At 55.2% G+C, this 27,978-nt stretch overlaps 2 protein-coding genes across 7 annotated transcripts in view; one reads left to right on the top strand and one right to left on the bottom strand.

Annotated features, from left to right (window-relative positions):
* Positions 1–115: 115 nt before the first annotated feature.
* On the top strand, positions 116–14,333 carry CCAR2 (cell cycle and apoptosis regulator 2). Of its 6 annotated transcripts, none has more exons than XM_072796292.1 (21): positions 116–271; positions 1,167–1,262; positions 1,548–1,639; positions 2,057–2,148; positions 2,353–2,467; positions 2,635–2,764; positions 2,948–3,044; positions 6,663–6,782; positions 8,661–8,883; positions 8,970–9,083; positions 9,437–9,600; positions 10,048–10,219; positions 10,307–10,537; positions 10,646–10,867; positions 11,448–11,592; positions 11,724–11,803; positions 12,209–12,355; positions 12,509–12,620; positions 12,721–12,909; positions 13,054–13,259; positions 13,516–14,333. In XM_072796292.1, exons 2-21 carry the CDS (start codon positions 1,205–1,207, stop codon positions 13,558–13,560), a joined length of 2,754 nt encoding a protein of 917 aa, XP_072652393.1. In that variant the 5' UTR covers positions 116–271; positions 1,167–1,204; the 3' UTR covers positions 13,561–14,333. The 6 variants fall into 6 exon arrangements, with proteins under 6 accessions (XP_072652393.1, XP_072652392.1, XP_072652391.1 ...); XM_072796291.1 differs by having other exon boundaries at positions 11,721–11,803; XM_072796290.1 differs by having other exon boundaries at positions 11,409–11,592.
* Positions 14,334–14,575: 242 nt separating this feature from the next.
* The window catches only part of BIN3 (bridging integrator 3), a 44,047-nt gene continuing 30,644 nt past the window's right edge, over positions 14,576–27,978 (bottom strand). The window contains exons 4-9 of the mRNA XM_072796341.1: positions 27,781–27,842; positions 24,629–24,765; positions 24,092–24,132; positions 18,273–18,414; positions 17,948–18,082; positions 14,576–15,478 (exon numbers count right to left, since the gene is read on the bottom strand). Coding sequence (XP_072652442.1) covers positions 15,332–15,478; positions 17,948–18,082; positions 18,273–18,414; positions 24,092–24,132; positions 24,629–24,765; positions 27,781–27,842 — 664 coding nt within the window. The 3' untranslated portion in view covers positions 14,576–15,331. The remainder of the gene's footprint in view (positions 15,479–17,947; positions 18,083–18,272; positions 18,415–24,091; positions 24,133–24,628; positions 24,766–27,780; positions 27,843–27,978) is intronic.

Here is a 27,978-nt window from a genome sequence, read left to right as displayed (position 1 = left end):
ACCGTTAAGCGGGGGCACCACCGAGGCCCGGCTTCCTAACGCGCGTCCGATCGGGGAAGGCGCACTTCCGCTCCACAGTTGGAGCGGGATGGCAGGCGGCGTGGGGGAAGGGAGAAGTCGGTGGAGCGGAGGGAGGGACCATATCCGGGAGAGTGGCAGCTTCCGACCAGTGGTCGCGCTTCCGGAGAGGCGCTTCCGGTGGTGGCGGCAGCAGCGGCTGTGGTGGTTCCGGGTGTCTTTGTCCCCCCGGTGTCGCGGCCCTGGCCCGCAGGTGGGTTGGGGGGCCCCCCGCCGCCCCTCCGCCCGTCTGCCCCTCCCCCGGCCGCGGGGCTGCGAGGGCCGGGCGGCCAAGATGCACGGGGCGCGGAAGGGGCCGAGCCCCCCTCGGACTGCGAGCCCCGTCTCCCTGGCAACGGCCTCGGCCCTGGGGGCGGGCGGGAGGAGGAGGAGAAACCGCGCGCCTCGGTCCTCCCACGGTGGCCCCGCCGCGGCCCGGCCCGGCCCGGGAGGCCCGGTGCCGGCGGCTGCTGAGGCGGGAGCGGGGGCCCGGGGCGCTCGGGAGCTCGGGAGCTCGGGAGCGGCGGGGCGGGCGGGCGCGCTGCCGGATTCGCGTCGGCCGGGCCCCGGGGCTCCCTTCGCAGCAGCCGGTCCGGGGAACAACGGGCCGGGCTTCCGGGGACAGGGCCCACACCTCCTCCTCTCCCGCACCGGCCTCCTCCATTTTCCCGGGCCTGGTGGAGGGCCTTTTGACGGATGTATTTGAATGAATGAGTGTCACCGGGGTCTCCCCAGGCATCCGCGGAGAGGGAGAGGGGCGCCAAGTTGTTGGCGACCTGGGTGCGAGGCTCAGCTCTGTCACCGACTGGTGATGTGACCCTCGGCAAGCCTCAGTCTCTTCGAGCTTCAGTTTCCTTTTCTTTAAAAACAGCCTGACGGCATCACCCACCACGACACTACCGTGAGGGCACCCTGCAGCGGTGTAGTTTTTGCATTTCCTGCTTTATGTGCTCTCCAGCTCCTCCATTCATTCTCCGCACCCACCTGCACACCTACATCAAGATCCTCCGTTACTTTTTGGCTGGGGTGTCTGTGTGTGTGTGTGTGTGGGGGGGAGTCGATGGAAAATTTCCCTCTGAGCTCTTAACTTCTTTCTTTTCCAATTAAAGGTTTTTTTCTAAGACTCTGAAAGAGGACAGCATTCCCAATGTCCCAGTTTAAGCGCCAGCGGATCAACCCGCTTCCAGGGGGACGTAACTTCTCAGGTGATCACCTTTATCCCTGTTTGGCCCCATAGTGGGTATGATGTGCTTTGGAGTTAGTCTTTTAAAATGTGGCTTTGGGGGTTTCTCTGGGGGAGCGCAGTTTGCTGCCCACGTTTCATAGGAAGATAGGAGACGAGCACAGTGGTGGCAAGTGAGACCCTGCGGAGGAGTCGCTTCGAGTCCCTTCGAGTCCCTTTGCCCTTTGGGTCCCCCGTACCTTCTGGAGGACTCTGGTGCTCAAAATGGTGGGTGCAGCTCCTGGAGATTGCTTCTCTGTCCACATAGGCGCAGCTTCAACATCTCTTCTGGGTCCTCCTCCTGGTTTGCTCACTCCTCCTGTGGCCACAGACCTGTCCCAAAATGCCAGGCACCTTCAGGTAGGTTGTGCATTTTTTCTAGTGAGCTTCAGCACTTGGGACTAGTGCAGCATGCATGGGGGCCTGGTGCTTTCATTCTTGCATTGCCATGTTCATCCTTCCTGGAGCTCCTGGCCTGGGCTGGGATGGAGGTAACTAGACACCTCTGACCGGGAGTCCTAAGTTCTGGCTGAAATCTCTTGGGTGCTTCTTGGAATTAAAGAACTGGAAATCCCAGAAGAAGCCTGTGAGCTAAGGTTCAGTGTGATCTCTTCCTCCTCCCGGCAGTAGATTATGACTGTTCTTTCTGTGTGCTTCCTTCATGTGACCCTTGATGCCATCCTCTGTTGAGCTAGATGGGGTTTGGCTGGAGATGAGATGCTAATGGCAGAGCGTAGACAAATGCTGTTACTTTCAAACTGCACTATTCTCTTTCAGGGTGGGGAGAAGCAGCGGGTCTTCACTGGCATTGTTACCAGCTTGCATGACTACTTTGGGGTGGTGGATGAAGAGGTCTTTTTTCAGCTCAGGTAGGCTTGAGGTTAGTCCCTTTCTGGAAATGCTTGTTGAATTCAGTTCTGTCACCATGCTGGTGGGGCCCCTCTGAAGCCATTGCTTTGCTGTTTTTATGCAAGGTGTGCGAAATCTTGATGGGCAGGGCCTCATAGGGGCAGTCAAGGTGGCTTGGCCAGGGTCTGTCTCCTGACTGGGTCTCCTGGCTTGTGTGCTGGCAGTGTGGTGAAGGGCCGGCTGCCCCAGCTGGGTGAGAAGGTACTGGTGAAGGCTGCATACAACCCAGGCCAGGCAGTGCCCTGGAATGCTGTCAAGGTGCAAACGCTCTCCAACCAGGTATTCGTCTTTCTGGTGTCTGCATTGGAAAGGGGAGGGGGGAACCCCCAGTGCCTTGACAGCTGGGCAAGAACCTTACTTTTGTCAAGGGGTGGGGCTGTATCTTTCCAAGGTAGTGAGCACATCAGCCACAGGATTCCCTGAATTTCCTGGTTACTGTCCTACAGCCCCTGCTGAAGTCCCCAGCACCTCCCCTTCTACATGTGGCAGCCCTGGGCCAGAAGCAAGGGATTCTGGGAGCTCAGCCCCAGCTGATCTTCCAGCCTCACCGGATTCCTCCGCTCTTTCCTCAGAAGCGTGCGTACCGGTGGGATGGATGTTGGGGTGTGGCTTTATGGGGTATTTTGGATGAATGGGCCTGTAACTCTCAGGTGGTTACTCTCAGACTAGGAGGGAGTACTTTTATCACTGGAGGAAAGGGACAGGGAAATTGGGCAGATATGTAGGGTTTTAGAGTCACCAGCCATTTCTTCTCTGTAGCTCTGAGTCTCTTCCAAACATCCCACACACTTCATCTGAGCCACCTGAACAGATTTCCTGCTCGGGGCCCTCACGGACGATTGGATCAAGGCCGAAGGTAAGAGAATGATCAAATAGGGAAGATACTTTATTTGTCTCTAGGAGCAGTGTCTCTTTGCCACCTGTTGACACCAGCATTCTCTTTCTGCAACTAGATCCTGGGCCTTTTCCCCTGAAATAAGTTGATGCACTGAGATGTATATGCCAATGTCAGAACTTTATAAATTGGTTCAGCAGGGATTTGATAATATAGTTTATCTTTCAAAATACCACACTGAATTTTTAAAATATAGAAATTTCCCTTTTAATTCTTGTCCTTAAGACTGAGATGCCAAAAATCAAACTATGCAGATACTGGTGACTGTCCAAAAAATGGGAATGTCTTAATTTGTAGTATAAATTTGTAGTATGTCTTAATTTGTAGTATAACGTTTCTTTATATACACTGTACACCTCAGTTTAGCGTTAGAGTCTATAGGTTGCACTCTTCCCAAAAGTCCAGGCCTGTGCCTAGAACATGTAAATAGCTTCATGGCACATGTGCAGCCGGCATGGTAGCTTTGGGACGTTGGGGGTGTTTTAGGCCATCCTGTATCATCTCTGAGCTTCAGGGACTGCTGGGAGCACACTCCCCATTCTCTCCAGCTCATGTGTTCCTTCTCCTGCCTTACTCTCTCCCTAGAAGGTTATGCTTATATTCCTAGGAGTTAAGCTCTGGGCTAGTTTGTTGACTTGTTTTAGTTCTTCTGTCGGTCCTTACTTTAATTTTTTTATTATGGAAAATTGCAAATACAAGCAAAGCAAACAAAAGGATGTTCCCTTGGGCTAGGTCATCATGAACTCTAACTAGGAGAATGGTTCTGTGGTCCAGGATTGTTTTCCACCGTGCTTCCACTACTTGAAATGCTTTGTTCTGTCCTCAAGTCACTGGTGTATATTTTGCATACACCTACACCTCTTGTCCTGTGCATCTTCCCTGTCTCCAATTTTCAGACTTTGTACCTCTCCCATCCTGTGGGTTTATTAAAGGCATCATTACCAAATCACAGCAAGTGCCCTGAGGGATAGTGTAGCCTGGGTGGGAATCAATGGTTGCTATTGACTTTGTGCTTTCGTTTCAAATTCTGTATAGTCACATGCATTTGATTGTCCTGGACACGCCAAGCCCTGTGTGAGGCCTGTGTGACATGATTCTCACCATAATGCTTTGGCGTCGTGGCTTCTAGAGAAAGGAGGTCTTGCCACTGGCTGAGAGATAGCACCATCAGTCAGTACAGAGAGGCTGCGAAGTAGGAAAGGGAGCAGTAGGAGTTAGGTCACTCGGGGAGAACAACAATTTACAAAGGAGTCCAGCTACTTTAGCGTTTTGACTGGAAGCCAAGTTTTATTTTAAATTTCAGGTTTTGGGATAATGGTGGTGGGAGGTAACGGAGGTAACGGTGTCTCCGTTGGACTGCCGGTACTGAACTACTGAGGTTTTTGGACAGGCATATCCAGCGGGATGCCATCGCAGCATCCTGCTGAGGTTACTGAGATGTCTCCCACTGGTACCACTTTTCTAATGTGTTCTTTACGATTCACAGTGAGGAGAGAAAACTGGCCATTGAATTCTAGGATTCAGTGGGACATCCACCGTCACTAGGGGTGGACAGCCTTTACTGAAGTGTTCACCCAGTCGTGGATGAGCTGAGGAGAGCTGTCAGAATGACTCTTAGAAACGTGCAAGTACTGACATCCTGTAAAGGCAAGATTGCAAGGCAGCTTTCGGATGGAGATGCTAATAAACCAGGAAATGAGCCAGGCAGATAGAGAAATGATGAAAAACCTTGTGTTGAATGTAATGAACTTAGATGCCCAGGGCTGGAATGATCAGGGAAACAAGACAGGTGGGTCTGAAGGGAAGAGCAGAGGCCTTCTGGTAAATAGACTGCAGTCTGCGCCATACCTGGGCAGGAAGAACTGACAGTGATTTCCTTTCTCTCGTGAGACATGCGGGTTTTGTTTTCTCTTATCAGTCTGGCATTTTATAATGGTCTAAAGGTTTTTCTTTTTTTGTTTTTACTTCTGAACCCATAAAGTAGTGAAACTGTCATAAGTATAGAAATGTATAATGTAGTACATGCTATTAGGTAGGTAAAGTTAAAATACGATAAAAATGTGTCATTCCCTGTAAAGGTTACCATTCTTAAAGACCTTTAGAAAACAATTTTGAAAAGAGAAATTACTTACTGCTTTTTTTTTTTCTATGTTCTTTTGTGGTCTTTATGAGCATACTTTTTATAATTTTTCTGAGTATGAGCATACTTTTTATAATTTTTTTCAATTTTAATTTTAAAAAATTTTGACTTTAGAGTCCAAATTATTTCTATACATTGTGATTAAAGTGATCAAACATTTTTTTCCATATTGCGGTATAATCCTAAAAGTTCAAGTATTAACTAGATTTGAATGTGGTTTTCATATTCTTGGCTTGATTTTTTTTTTTTTTTTTTTTTTTTAAAGATTTTATTTATTGGGGGCGCCTGGGTGGCTCAGTGGTTGAGTGTCTGCCTTTGGCTCAGGTTGTGATCCCTGGGTCCTGGGATTGATGGAGTCCCACGTTGGGCTCCCTGCGGGGAGCCTACTTCTCTCTTAGCCTGTCTCTGCCTCTCTCTCTCTGTCTTTGATGAATAAATAAATAAAATCTTTTAAAAAAAGTAAAATCTTTTTATTTAATTTATTTTATTTTATTTATTTTATTTTTTATTGTAGAGAGAGAGCATGTGAGTAGAAGCAGGGAGAGAGGCAGAAGGAGAGTGAAAGGGAGAAGCAGACTCTCCTTTGAGCAGGGAGCCCGATGTGGGGCTCGATCACAGACCCCTGGAATCATGACCTGAGCTGAAGGCAGACAGACGCTTAACTGACTGAGCTATCCAGGCGCCTCTCAGCGTGAATTTTTTCCACTATTCATAGTCTTATGTTTTTCTTTTGAGTTAACTTCCTTGGGATAATATTTTCAAGAATGGAATAATTGGATCAAAGGGTTTTAGTGTTTTTATGACTTAAATGCATAGTGCTAAGGGTTTGTTACAAGAACTGTCTCTTAATAAAACTTCCTTTATAGAATCCTTTGCATGATGCTATATACGTGTCTCATGTTAAAAATCAGTTAAAATCTTGGCATTTCAAAAAATTACGTTAGCTATAATTTTTAAGTTCAGAAAAATAGAAAAAAATTATTCACAAGCCTTACCAGTCAGAGGTGTTCATCATTAATACTTTATAAGATATATTTTTTAAAAGTAATCTTTGCACCCAGCCTGGGGCTCAAACTTACAACCCTGGATCAAGAGTCACATGTTCCACTAACTAAGCCAGTCAGGCGTGCCCCAATACTTTACTACTTTTCAGTCTTTTAAAGCTTTTTTTGCACAGTTGAGACAATACTATATACATACTTTCCTGTACTAGTCTTTTTGCTCACCATGGGTGGTTTTCTGTTTATAAGTATTTAAAGGTCCATTTTAATAACTTTATAACAATGTTATAAATGTTAGATGGCTGTTAGCTAGGCTTCTTTATCCATTTCTTTGATGTTGGGGATTCAGATTGTTTCCAGTTCTTTTAGGCCAGTAGGTATTGAATCTTAATGTAACATTGTGGTTTCTTCCTCCTGGTGATGGATCAACCCCCCCAGCGATGACTATGACTCCAAGAAACGCAAGCAGCGGGCTGGTGGAGAGACTTGGGGTGCTAAGAAACCAAGGCATGACCTGCCTCCTTACCGGGTCCATCTCACTCCCTATACTGTGGACAGGTGAGTGGTGAGGCTGGGGTGGGGGGTGAGGCTTTTGCAGCTGGTAACAGTTTCTTGTGTAAATGAGATACAGTCTATGCAAGAATAAGTGTGTTTGTGTGTAGGGTCATGCGCCTGGGACCTTTCTGTTTCTTAATCTAACAATTTTTAGATTCTTTTTTTTTTTTTTTTTAAAGATTATTTATTCATGAGAGACACAGAGACAGAGAGGCAGACACACAGGCAGAGGGAGAAGCAGGCTCCTCGCAGGGAGCCTGATGTGGGACCCGATCCCGGGACCCCAGGATCATGCCCTGGGCCAAAGGCAGACACCAAAACGCTGAGCCACCCAGGGATCCCAGTTTTTAGCTTCTGAATCTCCACAATTTTGACCATCATAGTGCCTTGGACATGGATGCCTTGATAGAGCTTTTGTGATTTTATCACCAGAAATAATTATGCCAGGTTATCATTAAGGTTTACCGGTCAGAATCCAGGTACCCAATACCAGTTCTAATTTAGGTAGAAAAGTCCTGATCTTAAGCACCCTGGGACTGGTTTTCCAGGGGGACCTTAGACTCATTTTTAGAGTGCTCCAGAGCATGGGAGGACTCTGGCCTGCAAGCTTATGTATCGTGCTTAGGAACTGATTGACTCAGAGGCAGATGAGTGATTCCAGCAGCGTGGAGGCAGGGCTCCGGCCACTGCCCCAGTAGCAAAGTTCACCTAAGCCCGAGCTCAGGGTAGGGGGCAGCCTCCTGGCACCTCCTCCTCGAGGTGCAAGGGAAAGAGGGCTTGTTGCTGCCCTTTCTGGCATCAGTGGTTCCTCTCTGCAGGGCCGGGTAGGGCCTGTCCCGTGCCCCCTGCTAACCCAGCTGCTTTCCCAGGTTAGTCTCATAGGATGGTGTGGTCCCCATATCTTGGAGAAGGATGCAGGTAGCGCCTCCTGCTAATCAGAATGTGACTGCCAGCAGGTAGCCACACACATGTCTTCGGAAGCCTCTTGTACGTACTGGTTGGGATTTTGCTTTTTCACTTAATGTGTCTTAGAATTTATTCCATGTTAGCATTTGTTAGATTAGTCTCATACTTTTCACCACCTACGCAATATTCCACTGAATGGATAGACCATTTATTTCACCAGCTCTCTGTTTCCACATTTTAATCATCCTACATATTGTTGTCACAAACAGTCCGTGTGGACAGGGGCAAGTAGTTTACTGAGGTCATTTCCTGGAAATGGAGTAGCTGGCTCAGAGGGTCTGATGTTGAACTTGCACATCCATTGCCGGTTCTCTCAAAGAGGCTGTGTTGGTTTCCATTCTTGCCCGAGGGGCCTGAAGTGCTCAGTTTTCCTTTCCCCCTGCTGTTGGCAGTGCTGTGCTACCAAACTTTTCAGTCCTTGTCAGTCTCTCTGGAGAAAAGTAATATTCTGATTTGCATGTCTTTAGTTCTAAGTGAGATTGAGCAGGCGTTCACAGGCTTTTAAGTCTTTTCTTTTTCTGGTAAGTACCTGTTGATGACCATTTTCTCAGTTTTCTCTCAGACTCGTGAACCTTCTTGTGAACCTGATATAATTTGTTTGCTTCTCTTCAATCAAGATAGTGAGCCGTAGCTGTCAGATACGCAAATGTTTTTCTGTATTTTCTTTCCCAGTTCGACTTTACTTTGCTGTTAGAGGCTGAAACATTTTATTTTTTTTATTTTTTATTTTTTATTTTTTTTTGAGGCTGAAACATTTTAGTGGTCAAATCTCATCCATCTTTTTCTATTCAGAGATGTCTTCTTCCCAGATTAGAAAATAATTTGCCCTTTTTCTCCCCCCAAGTCTTTCATGGTTCCATTTTTTAAATAGTGTGGTCTTTGCTCAGTCTGGATCCCCTTGCTTTCTTCCCCCAGCCCTACCTGTGACTTCTTAGAGCTCCAGCGCCGCTACCGCAGCCTCCTGGTGCCCTCCGATTTTCTGGCTGTGTGTCTGAGCTGGCTGTCAGCCTTCCCTCTGAGCCAGCCCTTTTCCCTCCATCCTCCAAGCCGCATCCAGGTATCTTCTGAGAAGGAGCCAGCTCCAGATGCTGGTGCTGAGCCCACCTCTGCAGACAGTGACCCCGCTTACAGTTCTAAGGTAAGAGGACTGAGGTCCTGCTGCCTTGTCCCATGGTTGGAGGCCAGTAAAGTTCTTGAGCGTGTCCTTCATGCTGCCCTGCACAGGTACTGCTGCTCTCTTCCCCGGGACTGGAGGAACTGTATCGTTGTTGCATGCTCTTTGTGGATGACCTGGCTGAGCCAAGGGAGACACCAGAACATCCTCTGAAGCAGATTAAAGTAAGAGCTGGAGTTCATGAGGCAGGAGGTAGTCCTGGATGATGGCCAGGCCCTGTCACGTTTTCAGCAGCCTGGCTCCTGTTCACGAGCTCGTAGAAACAAGGAGCCCAGAACTGAAATGACCACTCATTTTGCCAGAAAGACAGCATGGCTTAGGATGTTCTTGTCAGAAAAAGTTACATGGCTAGTTCATGTTTGTAGGTGGAGAGATCCATCCTCCCCTGCTTTCCACCCCGTGTGGCAGACTCTTCACCATATCCTGCTGCTTTCATTCCCCAGGGGTGGTAAGCTGCCTCCTGGTGAGAGATCCAGATAATTGTTTTTTTGTTTTTTTATCTCATTTATTTTTGCAGTTTTTGCTGAGCCGGAAAGAAGAAGAGGCAGTGCTGGTTGGGGGGGAGTGGTCTCCCTCTTTGGATGGCCTCGACCCCAAGGGCGACCCGCAGGTGCTAGTCCGCACTGCCATTCGCTGTGCGCAAGCCCAGACTGGCATTGACTTGAGCGCCTGCACAAAGTGGTGAGTGGCTGTCCTGGGCTTCTCTTTGGTGGCTCATTGGCACGACTGTCTGGGAGACCAGGTTCCTGTGCCTTTCTGACCTGTCAGAACTCTTCTTTTCCCCCAGGCCTACCTCACCCCTCCCTCCAGCCCTTGCAGATGATTGTCTTGGTTGTGAGCATGACTAGGAGGTGTATGTGTGTTGAGGGCCAGCCGACCCTTCAAGGCTTGTCACATGCAACCCCCCAGCCACGTTAGTGGTCCTTGGTGCTGGGAGCACCCTGGATAGTAATTGTCTGCTTACTCATGTCGGCCCATCGGGGAACCACTTCTCGAGGACTTGGTCTCTTTTGTTTTCATGTTTTCAACGCTGCGTGTGCAGTATGTGCTCATTAAATGTTGGTTGGAAACTGAAGCACCTGTAAAGGTTGTGGGTCAGGACTTCTTTTTTCCTTTTGCCGTGAGCAGGTGGCGCTTTGCTGAGTTTCAGTACCTGCAGCCGGGTCCCCCAAGACGGCTCCAGACTGTGGTGGTGTACTTGCCAGATGTCTGGACCATCATGCCTACTTTGGAAGAGTGGGAGGCCCTGTGCCAGCAGAAAGCTGCAGAGGCAGCTCCCCCAGCCCAAGAGGTGTCTGGGGTAAGGCTAAGCCTTACAGACAAGTGGGCAGAGTGGGTGTCCTGACCTCTGGTTGCAGGTGGTCATAGCTCTTGACTTTTGTCGCAGGAAGCAGAGCCTCCGGAGCAGGCAGCTGATACATCAGAGCAAGTAGCAGACACCTCTAAACAGAATGCGGAGAATCCGGAGGCCACCACACAGCAGGAAATGGACACTGATCTCCCCGAGGCCCCTCCACCCCCTCTAGAACCTGCTGTCATGGCCCGCCCTGGCTGTGTAAACCTCTCCCTCCATAGCATTGTGGAGGACCGGAGGCCAAAAGAAAGGATCTCTTTTGAAGTAGGTGTAGGGGTCTGGAAGGGCTGTGTGGCAGGGTGTATGGGATGGAGGGCTTGGAACATTCCCTTTCTCCAGATGCTCACGGGCTGCTGTTGTCTCTTCCACAAGGTGATGGTGTTGGCTGAGCTGTTTTTGGAGATGCTCCAGAGGGATTTTGGCTATAGGATTTATAAAATGCTGCTGAGCCTTCCTGAAAAGGTAGTGGCTCCGCCTGAACCTGAGAAGGAGGAGGCAGCCAAGGAAGAAGAAGCAGTCAAGGAAGAGGCTGCCAAGGAGCCCAAGGATGAGGTACAGAGTGAGGGCACAGCTGCCGAGTCAGACGCCCCACCGGTGAGTACTTCTGCTGCCTGCCTGGGCACTGGGGCTGCACACGGGAGTGCCGAGCGGGTTTGAGCGCTGCTGGGGGGGTTCTGCGGGGCTCTTCTCACTGTCCCCTCACTGCCTGCATGCACCCCGTTGCCTTGGCACGTCCTCAGGAGTAGGGCACTGCACTCTGCCACATGGCCACACAGCCAGGAGGTGGGGTGCTGGGAGGGAGGTGGGCCTGGAAGTGTGGCCGACGGGCCACGGCAGCACAGAAGTTAATATGCTCTGAGGACAGGGGTTTGGGCTCCTTGATGGTTAACTAGCACACTGCATTTTCTTAATGCTTTCTAAAGTACATGGGTCTGCTTCTTCCTAAATGCTATTGAATAAATGTAATTTCTTATGGGACTGAATTGACTCTTAAAGAGAATGCCAGGTGCCTGAGAATTGCCCTAGTTCACTCTGAACCCCACGTCACAACGCAGTAAACCAGACTGTATAGAGAACCCTTACCGCGGTGCCCAAACACGGCCAGCGCACAAATGTCGGCTCTTATCATTGTTAGCGGTTACAGGTGACCGTTCGCATCTTGGTTTGCTTCCAGAAGGAAGATGGGCTTTTGCCCAAACCTCCGTCTTCCGGGGGAGAGGAAGAAGAAAAACCCCGGGGTGAGGCATCCGAGGATCTCTGTGAGATGGCCCTTGACCCAGAGCTGCTCCTTCTAAGGGATGACGGCGAAGAAGAGTTTGGTACGTTCTGGCATCACGCAGCAGCCTCCCGGCTCTGTAGCTGGTGCTCTCCTGTCATGGCTGTGCATCTGGGCCCCGGGGGGAGGGAGGGGTCTCCTTGCTCCCTGCTTACCTCGGGCTTCCTGTAGCAGGAGCCAAGCTGGAAGATTCAGAGGTGCGGTCGGTTGCCTCGAACCAATCAGAGATGGAGTTCTCCTCTCTTCAGGACATGGTGAGACCTCTTTCCTGCTCCCCCCGCCCCACTGACAGTGAAGCCTAGCGAGGCCTCTGACTCACTGCTGGGATGGGGAGACTTTACCGTATGACTCCTGGCATCCTCTGACCGACAAAAGACAAATGTGGTTCTTGGCTTGCGGAGTGGTACTTTCACAGGATCCGGGATGCTTTAGTAGCTCCATCTGGGCGAACCAGGGCGGTGTCTGATGCAGGAGCACACTCGGCTCCTGTGTGTGTGTGACAGCCCCTGGTGCCCAAGTGGCCCAGGGCTCCCATCTCCAGCTGGAAGGGGTACCCGGGTGTGATGATGTCAGCTCCTTTTTCAGGGGGTTACCTCCTGGGTGATTTCGCTGTTCAGAGAATGCTTTGTAAATCTTGTTCATCCTTGTCTATCTTGCAGCCCAAGGAGCTGGACCCCTCTGCCGTGCTCCCTTTGGACTGTCTTCTTGCTTTTGTCTTCTTTGACGCCAACTGGTGTGGCTACTTGCACCGGCGGGACTTGGAGAGAATCCTGCTCACCCTTGGGCTCCGGCTCAGTGCAGAGCAGGTGCCTGCTCTTACATCCCCTCAGGCCTCCTCAGATGGCCTCCCCTGGCGCCTGTGCATGCACTCCCATGGGTGGCTCAGGGTGCTTGCATGTCACAGGGGCGAGGGCTGCCCCTTCTCGTCAGTGGGTTTCTTCGGTGTGTGTTTTCTGTAGGCCAAACAGCTGGTCAGCAGGGTGGTGACCCAGAACATCTGCCAGTACCGCAGCCTTCAGTACAGCCGCCAGGAGGGCACAGACGCCGGGCTTCCCGAGGAGGTGCTCTTCGGTGCGTCCTGAGGAGTGCCCTGCAGCCTTCCCAGGAGGACGGGCAGGGCAGGCTGCTTTCTCCTGAGAACCTCTCCCTAAATCTTCACGGCCCCTTCTAGGAAACCTGGACCTGCTACCTCCTTCGGGGAAAAACGCAAAACCAGGTGCTGCTCCCACGGAACACAAAGGCCTGGTGTCCCACAACGGCAGCCTCATCAACGTGGGGAACCTGTTGCAGCGTGCGGAGCAGCAGGACAGCGGACGGCTCTACCTGGAGAACAAGATTCACACACTGGAACTGAAGCTGGGTGAGTGGCCTGCGGCTGCAGGGACCCAACCAGGATAGGACATGCAGACGTGTGTCTTCATAGGCTCCTCACGCCTCGGGCCTCTTGCCCTGGGCTGCGACACTCAACCTTAGCAGGGGTCTTTCTGCCATTTCCCCCCACCAGAGGAGAGCCATAATCGGTTCTCAGCCACGGAGGTGACGAACAAGACACTGGCGGCGGAGATGCAGGAGCTGCGCAGCCGGCTGGCCGAGGCGGAGGAGACGGCCCGGACGGCCGAGCGCCAGAAGAACCAGCTGCAACGGCTGCTCCAGGAGTTCCGGAGGCGCCTGACCCCCCTGCAGCTGGAAATGCAGCGGATGGTTGAGAAGGTGAGCCCTCTCTCCACCCGGGGGAGAGCCAGGCCGGCTCGGTGTCCTGTTGGGAGGCTGTGAGGACGATAGCCAGCCACCGCTCTGCCCCTCCCGCCCCCACCCCAGTTCGCCACACCTCGCCTCGGCTTCCCCACTTGCTCCTTTCTGGGGATGGGGGTCAGTCTGGCCTCTGCTGCAGCCTGCTCCTAGCAAGGGGGGTCGGTGGGCACCCCCGTCCTGGCCCTTCCTCCTCAAGTCCTGATTCTCGTTACAGGCTGACAGCTGGGTAGAGAAGGAGGAGCCGGCACCTAGCAACTGAAGGGGCCTGGCGCAGCAGCTGCCCTCCCGTGGGGTCAGCGATGGAGCCTGCTGACGTTCGAGCCCTTTTGGTTCCAGAAAGCAGCTGGAGCAGGACCTGGGAGCCATGGGCAGGGGTGGCTGACCCCTGTGCTCAGCCTCTGTAGAGGAGCTCAGGCCGTCAGGGTGGGGTCTGCGCTATGTGGGATGGATGAGTGGGGAACCCTGGTTCCACTTAACAACTAAATCCAACACCTTCTGCACCCCTCGAATGTCATTTTGCCCTCCACCTTGGGATTTCTCCTGGGGCCCTTTAGTCTTGTGCTTTCTCCTGTCCTTTTCCAGTTTAGAATAAGACAGGGGAGGAAAAGGCTTTTCAAGTATGTCATAAGGTCTGATGCCAATAAACTGAAGAAACAGACGTGGAATCTGGCGGGGGCGGGTAAGAGCCCTTCCTCCGGATGGCACAAATCCTGCTAGGTCCAGGAGCAGGTTCTTGGGGGAAGGGTCTCCCTTGGCCATCGCAGGAATGGAGTCCGTGCTAGCAAACTCTTGGTGTTGGGCTGTGTTTCCCAGAGAGCACTGTGTTCTAGCCACCCCAGACTTGCCAGAAGAAACCAGCACCTCCCCATGTTCAGAATGTGGTATTGGCTCTGGCCCAGCCTTTTTCCCTGTTCCCCCCATAAGTCTCGCCTCTTTCCATAATCCGTGGTTTCAGTTTGACTTTGTATATAAAGTTGGTTTTTTTTTTTTTTTTGGCTTTTTGTTTTTTAAATAAACCAAAGTCAAAAACAAGCCACGTGTCCTCCATAGCCCTTCCCTTCTTCCTCTTCTAGGTCTGCCTGTGCAGGCCCCCTTCCTCCCAGCCCTTAGTCCAGAAGGTAGGGCGGGGCAGTGGGAAGGGTGAGCCCCGGGTGCTCTGGGCCCTGCCACCTGCTGGTCGAGAGGGGCAGTGCTGTAGAGGTGCGGCCAGCTCGGCAGGGGGCAGCACACCCTGCCACAATCCTAGGGTGGCTCTCCTCTCAGTCACAGCACAGTAACAGCTGGCAATTTTATTGAAAACTTTACTTGAAAAAATAAAATTCCAAGTATTCCGGTGAGACAAACCCACTGTTGTTGCTCTGAGGCCTGTGAATCAGGCTGTGACATTTTGTGTGGTTGGTAGCCTATTTACACGAGCTGAGTCTGGTTTCCTAGGGAACCTACGAGGCTTGGGACTCTTCTGTGCACCTGACCTAAGGGACAGAAGTGGGCTAAGCCAGTTTGTCGTGCTGGGAGGCTGGAGTGAGGGGGTCTATGGGTTGGGGGAGCACAGCTCTTCTGTTCCCCATGGCACTCTCAGGCCTCTTCAGAATAGAGGAGTCTGGAGCGGAAAGGCAACGAGGGCAGGTGGACTCCCCAGGGGTCTTTGGAGGTAGATGTGATCGCGACATTGCAAGCAAGGCTGATGCCAGGTGAGCAAAGCCGGTGCCTTTGAAGGCTGGAAGCTCGCGCAGGCCCCGGGCCAGGATGCCCTCTGGACGGTTCTCTTAGAGGGGAGAAGGCCCCTGGAGTTTTTCTGCTCTGCTTACCTGTCTGGGCTCTTGCTATGGGTGGGGAGATAGCAGCCTGTGTGGGGCTCCTGGTGCCAGGTCACTTCAGAGGGCTGGTGAGGTAGAGCAGGGGCTCTGCTGTCCCTGTGCTTCTCTCAGGGGAGGGCCTTTTGCTGGCTCATACCTGAGCCTAAGCTTGACAAGGCCAGAGACCGGAGAGGCGGACTTGTGTCCCCGGAGTCTCCAAAGGGCAGCGAGGACTCAGTCATCTGCCACAATAGAGAGGGCTCTGAGCTCACTCAGCCTGGCCTCATTCTCCCTCTCCCGCAGCTCGTCAGGGTGGCCAGGCTGGTCAAGCTGCTGGGTCAGGTCTCCAAAGATCTTCTGCATTTCTGAGTAGTACCCAACCTGGGGGGAGAGGCGGGGAGGAGGTTGGCAGGTGCCGGGCTCCCGTGGCACCAGGCCCCACAGCTCGGCACCCCCGGGCACAGCAGGACAAGCGGGGCCAGAGAAGCGTCCCAGAGGCCCACACACTGCTGTGCCCTCAAGCAGAGCACTCAGGCTGGGGAAAGGGCTGTCTCCACTGTCCCCTCGGCCCATCCCGAAACTGCACAGCAGGCAGGGAGACTGAAGCCACGGGCCCCAGCCCTTCAGGGGCAGCCGCTGCTGCTGCCAGGATGGCAGTAAGTCAGAGGGTCCTTGGGGAGGCGGAGGTGGGGAGGGCCTTCATGCCCTCGGGAAGCTGAGGCTGGGGTGGGGGCACTGGCAGGGCCCTAGGCAGGTCCCGGGAGGCCGGGGAGGCCGGTGCTAACTACAGGCTGCTTTAGCAGAGCTAGAAGCCCGGGACCCTCATCCACAGGAGAGAGGGTGTAGTGGCCGCCAGACCCTGGGAGTTCCCAGAAGCAAAGATGAGGAAGGTGACACCTCCCCAGCCTTCTGTTCCTTCCTGACCTGTCCCACTGTTCATGGATGGCAACAGCCTGCTCATCACCACCTCTGCTGTCGTGGGCTGAGGGCAGGGCTCAGAGTCCGCCTCGTGTCCATGTGTGTGTATGTCGGGGTGGGGGGGCGTCCAGGGGAGATAGGAGAGGCCTGCAGTGGGGCAGGTGCAGGTGTGCTCAGGTACCAGGAGACCCACCAGCAACTCTCAGGTGGCGGAGGGCTGCTCAGACCCAGCACCTTTTCCAGAGGCCACCTCTGCCCCAGTCGCCACTTCATGACCAAATCAAACACCTACTTTCATGAAAGTGATGCCCACCCCTCGAAACACTATCTGGACACCCACCCCTATGTGGTATCATGTCCGGCTCCAAGTTGTGCCTGGGCAGCAGGAGCTCTGCTTCCACTTGGACCCTGGAGTGCTGTCACCGGTGGGCAAGGCCTGGAGGGGCGGCAGGTCTGATGGCAAGTCCACAGCTGGACTTGCCCTGGGCCGAGGGGGAGCTGAGTGGAGGTGTGCCAGTGGTGCTGCCACCGGAGCGGATGGGGCCTGGGCGGGTGCTGGGGGAGGGCAGGGGCTGGCCCGCCCTCCCCCACTCCCTGCCCCAGAGCCGCACTGCGCAGGCTGAGTCACTAGGGATGCTCACTTCTCTAGTGACTAATGGCAGCGACAGCCTCGGGAGGTGGAGGCTGGTGCCGAGGAGGCAGTACACAGCCCCCAGGCACCCCGCTGCCTGGTTACAGGGCATCCCTAGCCCCTAAACTGCTCTGGTCCGGGCACCCTGGAGCTAACTCACAACAGAATGGAGGGGGCGGGGGCCGGGAGCAGGGGTGGTGGCGGCACAGGGGAGGGAGGGCGCAGGTCTCCTTGAGCCCATTTCTCCCAGGCCTAGGCTGAGCTGCTGGAGGGGAGCCTCATCTCCAGGGGCACTGCTCAGGGGGCAGGGGCAGGAACCCCCACTCGCTCGTGCAAGGTCAAGTGCGGCCTCCTTTCTCCCCAGCGACCAAGGACACTAACAAGTTCCAGCTCAGGGTTCCTGAGCCCGGGTGTGCAGCCCCGCCTTCGCCTTCGGTGTTCTCAAAGCTGTGGGGGGCCCCGCCTGTGATTGCTGACTGCAAGGACCGGATGTGTCCACTGGAGGGCGCCAGACACCCAGGCCAAGGGCAGAGGTGGGCTGGAGGCGGCCGCGCCGCCAGCTTTGTTACCTGCGGGGGACTGTGGGAAAGGTGGCAGGATGCGGGGCACCGGCCGTGGGCTGGGGGTCCTTCTTGGTGGGGACTCTGTACCTCAGCCTTCTCCCTTACAGGCAGGAGCTGTGGGCAGTTGTACTTTGTGTCCTTACACCTTTGAGGCCTGAGAGACAGGGTCACAGCCTGTGGCCCGCCACACTCTCACTGCCAGACCCCGGAGCTCCCGTGCCCCTCCCACACCCTGTCTGAGGCCGGCTGGCCTCTCTGCTGGAAGGTGCGCCTGGCCTGGCCCCCACGCAGGGGCCTTGAGCACGCTCTCCCCAGGGTTTAGGGAGGCCTCCAAGGGTTGCTACAAGTCAGGACATCAGAAGAGGAGTGACTGCTGTGGGGCTGCGGGGCCAAGGGCCCTCATCCTGCAGGCCCCTGCGCCTGGCCTCCTGAGCACACCATGCAAAGGACCTGCCCACCAAAGGGAGGCGTGGACAGTGTGGCCTGCTTTCTTCCTGCCACAGGTGGTACAAGGACAGGAAGGAGAGAACTGGAGGGCAAAGCCATTCCACAAAAAGGGCCTCATCCCAGAGCTGGGATTAACCAAAGAGCCACGGAGGAGCTAAGACAGAGAAGTGGAGCAAACATTCAGAGCTGGAGTCTCTGGAGGCAGTGACGGGGGCAGGGTGACGGCACCGCTGTCGCATCTCCCCAGGGAGGTGTCCGCGGTCCTGCGGGCGGGGTGGGGCGCGGCCTCACCTGCGCTCGGATCAGGGACTCGAAGCTGGGCTGGAAGTAGTCGAGCCGGCTGTTGTAGAAGCGCGGCATCTCATCCAGGAGCTGCTTGTTCTTGGCCTCAAAGTCTTCCCGCACAGGCCGAAGCTCTTCTCGGGCCTGGGGACCAAGACACGGGCTGGCAGGGCTCCCGGTGGCTCCTCCAGCGTCCCTGCCTGGGGCAGGACGTGCCCGTCGGGGGCAGGAGAGAGTCCCACAGCCCCCAGGGCGGTCCCCAGGTAAAGGAGGCATCCGCCGTGTGTCCCCAGGGGGCCCGCTGTCCACACCCAGCTCGCCCTCCTCTTGGTACCTGGTGCAGTTTGGCCAGCACTGGTCCGGTCTTCTCCTTCTCCTCGTACTTCTCCACCTTGGCCTGCAACCTCCTGTAGTCCTGCAAGGCCTGCTCCCGCCGCTTCACTGCCATGTTGAGGCTCGGGAAGACGCTGCCAAACCTGCCAGACACAGCCCCGTTGGATGCGGGCCGTTCTCGGAGCTGCGGCCCAGCCTGAGCGCCTACCGAGTGCCGGACCGTTCTGGGTGTTGGCGATTTCGCATGAGCAAGGCAGATGAGGCCCGGGCCTCGTGGGGCTCCCGCTGCTGAGAATACGATCTGGGGTGAGGCCCAGGGAAAGAAGGTAGGGCTAAGGGTCACCCTACTGACCTGAGATGAGCCACAGGGGCAGGAATGCAAGGAGGCCACCGAGGCGGTCCCTGCTCTTTCCCTGCCCATCTCACATGGCCCCGTGCGTGACAGACACCTGTCACAGAGGGTGGCCGAGCCGAGGGACTCCTTGGAGTCCTCTGTCCAACATCCTCCTGTAATACAACCAATGAGATGGAGGCCAGAGTGATGATGTGACTTCTCCAAGGTCACAATTAGGTAGTGACTGTCCAGCAGAGAACTCAAGCATCCCAGTCCTCAGGGAACCTCCCCACCATCTCATGATGCCATGAGATGTCACCAGCAGGTGACAACTGCAGTGGAAACCTAGGATTGGTCTCTATCAGCTGACCACGGGAAAAGCAGGCATCCTCTGGTGCTTTCCTTCACATGGCTACACTCTCAAACCAGATGTTTGAGGGCAATGGCTCCAGGGCATCTTCTGGCCCCACCACAACTAAAAAGGACCACAGGGAAATGCTGAGGACTATATGCCATTCACGGAGGGGCAACGGACACTCTGGCTCTGTGGGCATCATCCTTGCGGCAGGTGTCATCTCTAACGGGGAGGAGTGGGAGACCGGGAGATAGACACAGGGCAGGGCTGTATCCCAGGCAGGGATGCTGGACTTCCCTTGATCAAGGGAATGGTGGAGGAGGCAAGGCAAACCTGCAAGCAGGTTTTCTGGAACTGGACAGGAGGGGATGGGCCAGCTTCCTGGAATGCTAAGCGTGCAGGGCAGGAGGTGCCTGTCACTGTTGTGGGAGGCTGGAGGTGTCCACCCTGCAAGGTGGGAACGTGAGCAGCCTGAGAAGATCCGGCCCCGCAATCGAGGTAAATGGGGGGGGCTGCGAAGCAGAGGGGGCGACTCAGGGCCAGGAGCGAGCAGTGGGGTTCTCCCCTTCCACGAGCGCCCAGGGCCTCTCGGGCCACGTTTAGGTAGTTCAGATGCCACATCAGGAATGACTCCCCAAGTCCGCCTCTCAAAGGGGCCTGCCCATGAATTTGGTTTTTCTTTCCAAGTTTTGCATAAAATTCTAGTTTGATGAATTTGGGTTTTAAAAGCCTCAACAGGGGCGCCAGGGTGGCTCAGTGGGTTAAGTGACTGCCTTTGGCTCAGGTCGGGATCTCGGGGTCCTGGGATCGAGCCCCACATCAGGCTCCCTGCTCAGCGAGGAGCCTGCTTCTCCCTCTCCCCCTCCTCATGTTCTCTCTTTCCCCTTCCAATAAATAAATAAGATCCTAAAAACAAAAAAACAAAACAAAAAAAGCCTCAACAGATGAAGGGTCCTTGTGACAGAGTGTCTTTTGCCAGAGAACAGAGAATATAAATTTGACCAAAGCACTGAATTCCCCAGCCAAGGCTATAGATGCAGGAAAATTCTGGTGATTCTTACACCCGAGGAAGAGCACTAAAGTGAGCGCTTCTAGCTGATGGCGTGTGCTAATGGGCTCACTACCTAAGTGGAAAGGCCAGAAGTGGGTAAGACAGGCCCTTGGACAAATCAGTCATCAAATCACTGCTACCGACTGAGCTGCCGGTGGAAGAGGCCTCCCGGGTGCGGTGCAGGCCGGGTGTGGGTAGTGGCCACCTCCAGGACACCGCCTCCCCACCGCCTCTGGGCAGGTCTGAAGAGCTGAGACCACCGGCAGGGACAGGCCTTGCTGTTTGTGCCTCAGGTGGTGGCTCTGACAGGGTGTCAGCGGCTCGGTGAGCCCCTCTCCCTCCCTGGGAGGACTGTGACCAGCAGCTGAGAGGATGTGACTCAAGGAAGCAGGTGCAATGGAGCCTGAGAAAGCCACTGCCACCTCCCCCTCCACCCCAGCCAGACGAGGGGCCACTGAGGGCCACCTTCATTCTCTCATTAGAGGTGCCCAGATTGGGTGGCCCCAGGGCCTGAACCTCTGCTGTCCATGCTGCTGGTGGCCTGGGGGGGCAGGGGGTGCTTACAGGATGGGAAGGAGGCAGGAAGCGGCAGCTGAAGGGTTTTCTCCTATTAGGAAGAGGGCAGCACGGCAGTGTCCACAGCACGAGATGCACGTTACGGGGATGGGGGGGGGGGGGCGTGTGGACGACCACCTTGCTGGTCAGCTGAGCAGCTCCGGATGCCCTCTGGCCCCTGCAGCGCCTGTCTTCTCTGGTCAAAGGCACCAGGGATGCTGACTAAATGCAAGGACTGGATGAGCTCATAAAGGCAACAGGAATCCCACCAAGGGCCAAGTCCTGAGCCCTGAGTGAGCCAAGCAAGGGTCCAGGACTACAGAGTTCCATGCAGTGCCAGGCAACCTCAGGGGACAGGCAGTGTACGAGTGATGTGTCTCCAGGATGCCAGGCGGCCTCTAGAAGCAGGAGCACCTGTCCCCCGTGGGGAGGAAGTGGCTGCAGTGCAAACCGGTCCCAGCTGCTCTGTTAGAGCCTCTAGGAAAACCATTTCTTCACCATAGTAACTTCTGCCTCCCAAAATGGTGCCCCTCGGTCACACCAACAGACCTCGGGAGGCTTGGCTGGCTTAGGTCACTGCAGATGGGTCACGAGTCAGTCACTTACCACCTGGGTGGCTTTGGGCTCTGGGCTGCAGGACTCCCTCGGAGTGGAGACAGGCGTCATGCCCTTCTTACAGTAAAGTGGGTAAACCGAGGGCAGGCAGGGGGACCGGATGGCACAGTTGAGGTGGTGACAAAAGCGCGGGGACCCAGGGGGACCCCGTCTGTAATCCTGGCTCTGGTTAACTACACAGACACAACACATGGGATGCTGCCTGCGCCGGGAGCTCGTACAGCACCAGGCCCCGGTGCGGGGTGCCAGTGCTCTCACCCACCTTCAGGTCGGGAAGGGAAGGGGGGTGGGCAGCAAGGTGGGGACAGCCAGAGGCTGGTCCCTGTGCCTGGGCCCTCCCAGACTTGCTCCCAGGACCCTACAGAGTTATCTGCTGATTTCAGCTGAGAAGGGGCGGTGGGGGCCCAGCTGTCCCGCAGGTACCAAGTCCACACTTTCACCCGGCTGCCACAAAGAAACAAGGCTGGGAAGTCGGGGCCCTCCGCTCATCTCCCACTTCCCCCCGATAATAAGCAGTATTGTGGAACACAAGAGGCCCCGGGCCAGGGCCCCAGGGTGGACTCCATCCTCCAGAGGCAGCTCAACCCACCACTTCAGCCCATGGACACCTCTGTCTCCTCCTCCTGAGCGCCGACCAAGCCATTCCAGGTGGCGGGTGGAGGTTCAGGCCTCCCTTCCCAGATGGGGAAACAGGTTCAGAGGAGTGGGGCCTGGCCAGGGCCGTGGGCTGGCTGGGGCAGGCTGGCCCACCTGGCACTTGCCACACCCACTGAGCTGCACCACCTTGGCAGTTACGGATTATCCGGGTCCTTCTTCCCCAGAGCGCCTCTGCAGCATCCGCACTAGGCCACAAGCTCCTCAAATCTGTGCTGTGTCTACCCTCTGGAGAAGGGGGAATAGGGCTGGGCCTACACCGGACCATCGCTGGAGCTCTGCCCAGGTGACTGTCCTAAGGTTCAACCAAACTGCCTCCCCTGGGCTAATGGTGGGGTGAGGAGGCAGAGAGAGGGAGGAGGGGAAGGCGGAGGGAGAAGAGGCCGGCTGGGAGGTAGGCTGGGAGCAGCCGGCCCTGGTGGGGAATGCCTGCCATTCCTCAATCTGTGCCCACACAGCCGGGATCTTCCACCCACCAGGAAAGGGAAATTGAAAGCATCCCCATCCGACCATGTGAACGCAGCCCAGAGATGGGGGATTAGAGGCCGAGCCCCCTGGGGGGAGGCTGGGGGCGGTGGGGTGGCCATGTGGCCATGTTCTTCATCAGAGGACAGGAAAGCTGCAGTTTCCTGTTTCCGGTACCGGGGTCCCTGGGAGCTCCTCTCCTGGCAAGAGGCGGCAGCAGGCAGTGGCGGTTTTATGTGGTTGGGGGGGATCGCATGTCGGCTACGGGCCGGAGGAGCCAGCCGCCAGGCAGGCGGGCCGGGGGCTCAGGCAGGTCAGCGGATCCGCTGCGGAGATGGTGCCCGCCCCCTGTGCCACTCACCCACCTTCCTGGCAGGTGGTGGGCTGCTGGGGCGGTGGGAAGCAGCCGGGATTTCTCTCCATTTGGCTCTAGAAGCCAGGCATCAGATTTCAAGGCCGCCTCCTTGGTTGTGAAATCGAGATTGGAGTCAGTCCCCCTAGTCCTCGGAGCTGGTGTCCCCTGCCTAGCTCTGCCAGCTGTGGGTGTCCACGGCAGCCTCTGCGGCAGCCCCAGGGACCCCGGGGGACAGGGTGTACTCTGCCCATGGTCCTTCCCACCCAGCTGCAAACCCTCAGTCCTGGAGACCCACTCAGAAGGCCACCAGCAATGGAGCTCCTGCTGACATCTCAAGCCACCAGCCACCAGCCTCCTCGGCAGCTTGCAACCTGGGGCAGAGCAGGGGCCAGGGAAGGAGTGGGGTGCAGGGAGAAATCCCTTCCCACTATGGCCAAGCTGCCAGAGAGCCCCGGCTTAGAAGGAGCCTTCCCTAACCCCACCCCTTGGACCTGAGCAGGGAACGAAGAGCTCCATAACCCCAACGCCAGGGGCTGGAGGACCAAAAGCTGCGCTCTTCATCTCCCTCCGGGCCCTGATCCAGGCCTAATGGTAATTAGCAGAGCCTCATTACCCAGGCCTGGTGAGGCAGCTGCCAGGGACCACCACAGAAGAGGTAATAAAGTGCAGCTGCCGGGCTGGAGCGGGAGCCTTTCTAGGTCAGAGTCAGTTTGGGAGAGGCTAGGGAAGATGATGAAGTGATCCGGGAGCTTCAAGGCAAGGCTCCTGCCTGGACCCCCCCCCGCCCCCCACCAGCCCGCCGCCAGCCCACCCCCTCCAGGGACTCAGGGAATAGAATAGGCCTGTCTGATCACTGCCCAGGGCCTGCCTGAGAGAAGATGAGTCTTACAGAAGAATTTCTGACCCTGACAGGTCACAAGTGAGGGGACCTTCCCAGGCAGGCCCCCGCGGCTGCGCCCTTCCCCATGTGCAGCCACCCCCACATTTCAAAAGCTGAGTGCGGCAGGCAGCTGCTCTCCCAGTGCGGCCGGTTGAGATGAAAGGCCTTGCCCAGCCCCGCTCAGGGCCGGCCAAGACCTCGCTCGCCTGACTCGGCAGGCCCCGGGCCTCTGCTTCTCAGTCGGGAACAAAGGGGAGAGTGGCGAAGTGACCACTGGAGCAAAGGCCACCTGCTGTGGCGGCTCAGACGTGCCCCACTGTCACTGAGTGTGCCCCAGCCAGGTGGGCGCTCTGGAGCTGCCACGGGTGTGGCACCCCTAGGGCCACAGGTCATGTAGCCAGCGTTCCTGCTGAGCTTCTGGTCAGCCCTGGCGTGTTTGCGGACAGGCTGCTAGAGATGATATCTGGTTGCCAATTGGGCAGCTGACCTGCCTTTCCAATAAATGCCCTGAACCCAGTTCCCTGAGGCCTGTGGTCTCCGGATGACCTTTACTCACTTTTTTAAAGGTTCAATCACGGTCTTTTGAATCTGGTTCACCTGTTAAAAGAAAATACCCAATGACAACAAAACTGAGGGGGAGTCAAACTCTTCCTCACACAGGGGCCTCCAAATTCCTGAGAAGAGAAAGGGGGCCTCAGGGTTACGCTGAAAGCCCTGGGCAGGGACAAGACTGTGGGGAGGAGCGAACAGGCGAGGCGTGGCGTCCGTACCTCTGCGGCGGGAGCGAGGCAACGGGGAGAACTGTGCTCGTTCTGGGTCAGCTCTCCTCCCCCAGCCGCTGTCTGCAGGCCGCTCAGTGGGGAGGCCGGGAAGGCACTGCAGCAAGTGTGAGGGGCTCCCCTTCTCCCTCAGGGTCGCACTGTGAGTGAGCTACGGGGAGCTTCCAGTGCTGAAGCCACAGAAGAGCTCATGGGGCTTGGACACACGGGCCTCCAAGGGCTGAGGGCAGCTGAGAAGTCCCTGCTGAGGACCCCTTGCAGGAGCTCCACCCGGGCAGAAGCCACGAGGAGGGGGAGGGCAAAACCCCACTTGCCTTTTCCTGGTTGAAGGCATCCATCCGCTTCATGGCCGTGTCTAGGGCTGTCACCATGTTCAAGAAGTCCTGGTCTTGCTCGCAGAGGGGATTGGAGAGCAAGTCCAAGGATATCTTCACAGCAGATTTGGACATGGCTGTAAGAAGTCAAAGCTCAGTGAACCTACGAGGGGATTGGCTTCAGGGCCTTGTCATCAGGAAGGACCCTGTCCTCCTTCAGCCCAGGGGCCACCCCCTGACCTCCGCCCCGGCCATGGGCCATGGGCTCTACAAAGCACCACAGAGCCGTGAGTCATGAGTCCTTACTACCTGGTGGTTGTTCCTGACCATCTGATGCGGCTCTGGGTCATTCTTTTGAGTAGCTTTACCTTTTGCGATGACTTAATTTTCTGAACTCGAGATTTTAACAGAATCATTTGGGTGGGAAGCTGTTAAAAAAACAAACTTATTTCTAGCTGTACAGATTCTAATTCGGTAAGTCTGGAATCCAGGAACGTGCATTCTAAAGACACTCTCTGGGCGGTTTGGAGGTGAAGCTTGGTTTGGGACTCCCTCACGGACAAGAGTAACAGCCTTCCACACCAGGGCTGGCAAACAGTGTAAAGGGCTAGAAATTGAGAGGTTAGGCTTTCGGGGCTGCTTGGTTTCTGCTGTCATTACTCAGCTCCGCCACAGATGATACCTGCAGAATGGGGGTGGCCTGCTTCTGATATCATCTTATCGACACAACAAGGGCAGGTTTGGTGTGTTCAGACCACCCCAGGCTTCAGTGCCACAGAGCAGTAAGACATACATTCAGAAACCCTTTTTCCCCGGAGACCTTCCAGAACCATGGCCCTTCTGCAGTCTCTTCCTGCCCCTTGGGACTTCTGTTCACAAACAATGGAGACTTAAAAACTCGTACAAGCCAAGAACTACATAGCTGCCAACAGGTTCCCATGCCCCCACTGTTTTATTCGGGGCTCCAATAACCCAGGAGTCATGTTTGGCTCCACTTTACAGATGAGGCGCGTTAGGCTCAGAGGAGCGTCTAACTCCCTCAAGGCCAGCCAACTGCGAGTGCCGGGCCAGGCCTAGCCTCCGGGTACCTGCCTCTCTGCCACAGTCTTGGCTTATGGTGTTCAAGGCTCCTGAGACTGCTTCCACATGGATAGAGACCACTGCCCTGCTGTAGCCTTGTTCACGTGTTCTGACCCTGTTTGACATAAGGGGAGTCTGGAAATCCCATGGCAGCTCCGAGGCAGGATCGAGCTCTAGTGGCAGCTCTGGAGAAAAAAACAAAGTCTCCAGGTGCCGAAAGAGAGACAGGAGAAGGGTCATGCTTGTTCCACAGGGTCTGTGCCAAATCCAGGGTCTCAGGGGAAAACAAGCTTCTGAATGTATTTCTTACTATCTTACACCATTGGATTTAAGATGCCAGCAACTGTAAGACATCGTTACCATACGAGCCACTGAAGGACAAAAATGCTGCCAACTAAACACCATTAAGTGTTACGGTGTCTAGATTTCAGAGCTGTTATTAAATGTGAAAAAAAATCTCTGAATTTATGAAATCAGGGCCACTCCACTTCATGACAGATGTGGCCTTGCCTGGCCACTGTATACGAGGAGGGAGCAGCCCTAAGCCCAGCCTTAGCCCGCGGGGGGGAAGGGGAGAGACAGAAACCCACCCAGAGGCCCCTCGTCACTTGGGCCCCTCCACAGGCCAGCAAAGAGGCCCAAGGTGGGTGACTGGCCTGGGCAGAGACCTGTCCTGGCTTCCTCTCGAAACTGGGAGCTTGCTGCGGTCACCCAGCAAACAGGCTAAACACAGGAGAACCCTGAAAATGTAAAATTCCCAGAAATGTCAAAGCAGTGGAGCAAAAAAACCCCTCTTTCAAATCTGCGAGGTGACTTTGCAGGCCAAGGAGCAAACGTCACCTGCCTGGATTATGAAATGGTCTCAAGACAGTGTCATGAAAGGATAAAAACTTGGACAAAACTGGAAATGTCTGAAAAATTTCTTCTAATTTTTTAAAAAATATTTTGGGAATAATCCCTGAAAAGTCGGGGTTGGAGGAGACTTTCTTCCCAACTTTCCTTTTCTTTCCTAAAGCCTTCACACTTCATGCCTTTGTTGGGGGGGGGGGGGGTCCTTTGTTTGAACCATCTGAAGTCCATTAATAGCACGAAATTCACCCCCGTCCCCCGGGAGTCCTCAGCCGCCTCTGTGAGCACATCCAAGGACCACTGGGCCCCCACCCTCAGGCATTGGGACTGTGTGGCCAGCCTAATGCAAACTGGAAGCCTGGTTGTCTTTGAACCTTAAAGAGAGCGGGGGTCTTAGACACCACATGGGTCTCTGGAACCCCAATGCAACCTGAGAATGTAAGGGTCAACCAGGACTGGTCACGTGCAGGTGATCTGGTTTGGGCACATGCAATGGGACATTAGATCTTGTCCAGGGAGCGGACTAGATTCCAAGAGCAGGAAACTTGATTCCCCTCAACTGTTTGGAGCAGTGGTTCTCCAAATGGGGTCCCTGGAGCAGCTGCAGCGGCACTGTCTGGGGTGGGCCTTCCGGAGACTCTGACATACTGTCTGGGGTGGGGCTCAGGCCTTGGGCTGGGCTGGGGTGCTGCTGTTTCAGGAGGGCCTTTCCTGCCCAGACTCTGCTTCTGACTCTGGGCTCCAGGGCACTGCTCCCTGCCCCCCCGCCCCATTTCTTTGTTGGACAACCACACCCTCTACTTCATGGACCCCTGACATTCCACTGCTTCCAAAGCTGCTTGCAATAAAAACACTACCTTCCCTTCATTTGTGCTTGGACAGTACAGTGGTCTGGAGAAGCACCGAGGAAAGGAAGCAGTAGGCTGCCGCCTCTCCTGTGCTAAAAAGGCAGTGGCAAATGATAAAGATGCCACCCAGGTAACGTGCAGCTACCCACAAAACAAGTGATAGATGGGCTCCGAAATCAGACCCTCGGCTCGCTGTGCACACAGCATGTGGACGCCGTGGCAATTGTGTTCAGACCCACCTGCAGCCTCTGGGTGAGCAGTGGCAGGGGGCTCTGTGCACAGACCACAGGAGCCAGTGCTAAGTGATGGAGGGCCGGAGGCCCACCCTGTGCGCCCCCCGCCCCTCCCAGCCAGGCCTGGGGATCCGCCACCTACCCAGGTCAGCATCGGTGCTCTTCTTCATGTCCTTCTGCAGCCTCCTGGTCTGCTCCTCCAGCCTGCAAGGCAGGGGCACAGGCTTGGGCACCTGGCACCACCAGCCTGCTTCAACCCCCTTCCTTCCCATCCACCTGAGTTAAGGCCAACCTGACACTCTGGAATGCCTGCCAGGAGAAGAAGGGGCCCCTAACTCTG

Source organism: Canis lupus, chromosome 24, assembly GCF_048164855.1.
Source record: "Canis lupus baileyi chromosome 24, mCanLup2.hap1, whole genome shotgun sequence".
NCBI lineage: Eukaryota > Metazoa > Chordata > Mammalia > Carnivora > Canidae > Canis > Canis lupus.
This window is presented reverse-complemented; position numbering and strand designations above follow the sequence as displayed.